This window comes from Pelmatolapia mariae, linkage group LG20 (genome assembly GCF_036321145.2).
Source record: "Pelmatolapia mariae isolate MD_Pm_ZW linkage group LG20, Pm_UMD_F_2, whole genome shotgun sequence".
NCBI classification, from domain to species: domain Eukaryota; kingdom Metazoa; phylum Chordata; class Actinopteri; order Cichliformes; family Cichlidae; genus Pelmatolapia; species Pelmatolapia mariae.
In genome coordinates, this window is record NC_086244.1 from 55,399 (window position 1) to 61,405 (window position 6,007).

Consider the following 6,007-nt stretch of genomic DNA (forward strand, 5'->3'; position numbering starts at 1 on the left):
GAATAAAAGCTGAGACAGAGAGAAGTGAAATGACAGTGAGTGAGGTGCTGGGGGGGAGTAAAAGAAGTCTGAAACAAAGAAAACAGCTTTTCCTTGTTCTGAAAGTTTTCTTTGTGGTTTTGTTCAAGGGGAAACTGTTATGCCAAGCCAAGATTTTTTAATGTCTTAACGAAACCTGGAGAGGACAGAATCAGAGCTGATCACACAGAAAAACACAGACGTGACTCTGTTTGTGTCTCAAACTATGTAAATGCGCTGAAAACACTGAGGACGCACCAATTGTGCTGTTTTTTGTCTTTTTTGATATGCAGGAGCAAAAAGTTGACCAAAAATTCAAAATACTAAAAGTTTCCAAAGAATTAATCCAGCCAGCTTTAGCCACAGAGAAAAACCTGTAAATGTCCAGAGTGCAAACTTGGAAGTGTTTATTTTGTGACATTATATTATAAGACTTAACATATCCGTTTACACCCATTGCACATTTTTCAAATACATAAACACAAACAAAACCCTTTTCTACGCTCGCTGTCAGGCACATTTAGAATCGTCACAGTGACAGTTGTGGGAAAATCCTGGTTTTAATTTGTCGTTATGTGTCTGCTGAGAAAATGTGTTTTGTATTAATCCCAAAAATCTTGGGTGTTTCTTTTTTTCCTTGAGATAATTATTACCAAAAGCCCCAGAGTTATTGCACGGCTCCAAAAAACGCCCGTCTCTCTGATGTCTTTGTGTGTCACAGTAAATTAAAATGGAAACACAACTCTGTTTGGTGTCAACACGAAAGAATGTCAAATGCAGATGTACATGGCTTTTATTATTTTATTTTTTAATATTTAGCTTCCTTGGGGCTCATCCTCTAATAGAAAATATTTGGAAAAGGCCACAGGGATCAGTGTGGTGAATATAACTGCTTTCACTGTACATATCCTTGACGCTGTCCTTCAGTTTCATGTAGAGAAAAGAAAAAACGGCATTGTCTTTAGGACTGATGCAGAACAGATGTGAGCCCTTTGAGAAGAGACTTCTGGTTTTTGTTTCCACTGTATACAAAACGATGCTATGTAAACATACAGAGAGGGTGATGACTTTTCATTTTCTCAGTATGAACAAAACCACTAATTTATGTTCATTTAAACACTGGCGGGATAAGTTACTCATTTAGCAAAACGTAACATCTATAGGACATCATCACTTTATAAATTCATAATAGATGAACGGCAAACAAAGTTCAGTGGAAAAGCACTTCTCCAACACTTTTGAAATGAAGGTTACACAGTTCACACATGCATCATCTCTTTGTGTCAGGTTTACAACGGCTCTGAGTGGGCAAAAACTGAACTCACCAAAAGATCTGCCGGCACCTTTACACGAGCAATTATTCGATTTATACATGAAACGTTACATAACAAAGATTTCTCTTTGCTTCAAAACAGAGAAAAAACACACACAAGTAAAACAGAGCAAGCCCTGCTAGGTAAGAACATGATAGGGAGAGGAACAGAGGGTGTCAGGCAGGGACAGGGGAAAATATATGACAAGCAGATGCCCTGTGATACATTACATTAACATTTTATAGTTCTTTTCATAGTTTAAATTAAAAAAAACCCAACAACCCCAGATCAGACGCATGTAACAGAATAAATATATTTATCACACTTTCTGACGAACACAACGCTTTCTTGTTCTTATGCTTAGCTGGGCTAATTAACTCCAGCACTGACCACATGAACATTAGAATTATATCAATCAACTCATCAAACTCTCAGCAAGAAAATATAATTTCTTTTTTTCCTTTAAGAAAAATAAGATTCAGTAAAGAAGACAGAAAAAAACAAGACAAACAGTCACAAAAACATATTTCAAATTATGAGTATTTTTACTTCTATATATGAAACAAGACATCAAACCCAGTGCAAAGAGAACATTTCATAGTTTCACTTTCTCCTTCACATCCTGTCAAGAAGCATAGCATCTTCAAAAGTATACAGTAAACATCTACATCAAACCAATGTTCCCAAAATTCATGACTGCGCGACTGATCTCCAACATCTGTTTGTGTGAGGTTGCTTTGTATGAATAGAGCTGATTACTTGCAAAGGCCGTGAATACAATCATGACCTGTGATCAGAGACAGACAGTGCTAAAGTTTTAAACTAGCCCCAGTTAAAGATATATCAGAGAAGCTAGTTAGAAAGAGTGTTCTTGGAATCAGCACACACCCATGTATGTCAGTAGAGTCTGACAGGGATGTTCCCCGACAGGGAACATACAACGTCCAGAAAAGTGAAACATTCTGATAGGCTAGACAGATATCTGACATGTTGGTGTTTGCCCAAAACTTTCCCAACAACACTAAGAAAAATACTGTAAATGAATCTTGGAAGTCTTTCATTGAGCTCATTTTTCATTTTCCCAATCAACAAAAAATATGACAGAAATTGTTGTGAAGCCCAACTGAGATTATTTTCCTGATTTCAAATGCTTTCTTTTCTACAACATACCAAGAACTAAAATAACTGAACACTGAACATGTGGTACTTAAAGGCATGTCAACACACATAAGGGTTCCTGAAACCTAAAGATTTGAAAGCTAGTGAAGGGCTCATTGAAATGCTTTGAATAAAGTATGACCCAAATAGTTTTTCCAGTATACTTCCTTTGTATGCTGTCTCATCATACATTTCAGAGTATTTATCCAGTGATACAGGTGCTGTAATAGACAGCGCTGCTTGCATCAGACAGAGCAGATATAAGAGGGCTGCTTCCATCATCACACCCACCAATGCCACCCACCACACCACCAACATCCCTATTAACTGCACTACTAACAATACTATTATTGCTACTTCCAACAATACTGCTACTACGGCCACCCACAACCTTGGACACACCACCACATTCCCCGCCCAGTCCATAAGCCTCATCTCGATTTCTCCGAACATTTACATACTGGTCAAATTCATGCCTGTCCACTTCAGCCCAAAATTCAGCAGACGAAGCCCCCAGCTGGCCAGAGGAATCCAGATTTGAATTATCCAAATTCACAGAGGGAGGGAAAGTGGATGGTGGGGGAATGGATGAGGTTGAGCAGGAAGAAGTCGTTTCAGGAGGAGGTGAAAGCTGCCCCAGATGAGAAGAAGTGAAATGAGGAGCTTTAGGGGTGCCGTTTCCATACAGCTGACTGAAATAACCAACCGGAGCAGAGCTCAGTGGGGGCTGGTGGCATTTTATTGGCTCAGAGAGGCTGTTGCAGGGCTGGTGGTATGAAACTGGGGAGGAAGGATCGGGCAGTGGTGGCGGGCACTTTACGGGACTTCTTAAAGTGACCTGGTGACCAGAAACATGTGTGAGATTTAGCTTGGAGCTGAGTGAAGTGAGAGAGCTCATGCTCGACATCATGTTCGATTCAGCAGAAGTCATTCTGGTGCTTAAAGTCATTCCTGAACCCTGGCCGTGTATGGAGCTGTGGTGGCTGTGGTTGTTGTAGTGGTGGGTGTAATGCTGATTATGATGGTGAAGGTGGTGTTGGTACCCACTCCAAACTCCCATCCCTCCCTCCTCCTGCATATGTTGGGGAAAAAACACAGATTCCCCAGCTCCATCTTCCAGAATGTCCAGTGGGGACATTTCTGGAGTGGGCAAGCCATAGCTTTCTAGCTCTGAGTGTCCTGAGGCCTGGAGGTCCCTGAAATGGCCCAGAGATGGAAGCAGGTGATGAGAGTGATGATGTGGAGGTTGGACACCTGGATGCCCGTAAGCAGAACCTCCAGAGACATTTTCTGCACCCAAAGGACTGACACCAGGTCCTAAACCCAAGCCTGGTGCCCCACCCTGGGCTAAGCTGTGCAGCAGAAGCCCTGGTTCAACACGTTTAAGCTTCTTGGTGGTTTTTTTGCGGCGAGGTCGGTACTTATAGTTTGGGTGATCCTGGAGGTGTTGGACACGAAGACGCTCTGCTTCCTCTACGAATGGTCGCTTCTCTACGGCGCTCAGGGACTTCCACGACTGACCTGCAAGAAGAGGAGTTAAATATTAAAAAAAATTTCAACCATATTTTGGTCTTCTTAGATGAGAGAAAGGGGGCATATAAGAACAGCACTGCTGTCAAGCAGATTACAATCAGTCTGATAGATCATTTTATTATTTACTGCTCGGCCTAGAACATGTCAAAATACTCTACAGCACTGACAGCCTTGAGCAGCTCCATCTACAGCTATGTGTAGTCATTCAAAGAAGGACCTTAATGTCCTGTGACATGCATGAAGTGCTTTGACTCTCAGTTCAGCCAGTTTTTGGAGATGTGTCTTACACACTGATGGACATGAAGAGCTACTGGTCTGCTGCTATAAGACCTGAGAAACATCACAAAAAAGCATCAGACGACAAATGAGAGATATTAAGATGGCCTTGGGAGGTTATTTTAATAGCATTTGAAGTAAACTGACAGTAAAGAGTTTAGAGGTAAACACGGCATGTGCAATGAGCCCAGATGCAGCAACATACATATTGGCTTGGTAACGTAGAGCTGAGGAATCAGACTTTTAATTTGTCTTGAACAGAAATATGAGGCTATTTATGGTCTGTGTTTGATGTTGTATCTTTCCGGTGTGTCACACTGAATACTGCTAAAATGAAAGAGGTCAGATATTTAAATTCCCAATGCAATGACTCCTCACTTTGGTACTTTTACTGAAACTGATGACTACAAAGATCAGATCTTTGGCTCTCCACTGAGTTGGTCTCTTTGTTTGTCTTACCGAGCATCTTGCTGAGCACAGCGTTGTGTAGGTCCGGGTTCTGCAGGGCCAGCCGCTTCCTCTCATCTTTAGCCCAGACCATGAAGGCATTCATTGGCCTGCGAATCCTCTGCTCAGCCCCCGCAGCTTTCCCATCACCCGCTGACGTGCCTCCAGCCTGGTTCAGATCAGGACTCTGTCCCCCTGAACTGTGCGTCAAACACATCCTTGGTTCCCCTCTCCTCATATTCCCAGTTCTGTCTGGAGAACTGCAATCCTCAGAGAGCTTCTGTTCAAAACCCATTTCAGAATCAGAAGCAGGACTCGGGGTCCTTGAAGTCCAGGGGCCCCCAAGAGGCACCTGGCTGACTCTAGAAAGGCTAGGCTTGGTTAAATTCATCCCAGAAAAGGTTTAGTCCAGGTCAAATTCTGCAAATGTCTGTCTCAGTTTGTTGGTCTGCAAAGTTCTGGACAAAAACTGAAACTGAAAATACTTCAGCCGACAGAGGAGAGAAGCATCAGGAGAGGAATTTGGTCTCAGAGCACAAATCCCAAAGCAAAGCATCGAGATGTGAGAGGAGGGGGAGACAAGAATAGAAAACAAACCCGTTGTGGTGCAGGATTTCCCCTGAAAACGATCCGCAGTGACTATGCTGCTTTCTTTGTCCACTCTAGGTTTTCTGTTTGCTTCTGCGGTTTGTCCACAGTTTGATTTCACTCCGTCACTCGGGCCCTCCGACACACCGTCTCCCTCGCTGTCTGCTCACTTTGAAAGTTTGGAAACCTGTGGCCAGATCTGACCGACCCATGCTGTGTATATATACCCCGCCCTGACCAATCGCATAAATACAGGCTTGAGGATTTAACCAATGACGAGCCACCAGTCTGTTTGAGAGAGACAACACGGAGGGGAGGGGAGGTCCAAACTTTACCCCCCACCCTCCCTTCAGTCTCTACAACTGCCACCCTTTCCTCCCACTGAACGCACACACGCACGTACGCGCGTACGCGCGCACACACACACACACACACACACACACACACACACACACACACACACACACACACACACCCTGTCTGTCTGTACAGGGAGATGTAATCAGAGAGGTTCCATTGTTCTTCACTGAGAACTGAGAAGCTTCTTTGTCAAACACACACACAGAAGTAGTGAAACACAAATACCATAAATGAGATGACACATTTATAATTAAGTTTGCCAACAAAGGAGACAAAACATGATTACACACATTTAGTGTGTGTGTGTGTGTGTA

At 42.9% G+C, this 6,007-nt stretch overlaps 1 protein-coding gene across 1 annotated transcript; it reads right to left on the reverse strand.

Moving 5' to 3' along the window:
• Positions 1–401: 401 nt before the first annotated feature.
• On the reverse strand, positions 402–5,510 carry sox18 (SRY-box transcription factor 18). Its single transcript, XM_063464895.1, has 2 exons — positions 4,758–5,510; positions 402–4,010 (listed from the first exon to the last, which is right to left on the reverse strand). The coding sequence occupies exons 1-2, from the start codon at positions 5,134–5,136 to the stop codon at positions 2,692–2,694; spliced, it is 1,698 nt and encodes a 565-aa protein (XP_063320965.1). The 5' UTR covers positions 5,137–5,510; the 3' UTR covers positions 402–2,691.
• Between the last annotated feature and the right edge of the window lie 497 nt (positions 5,511–6,007).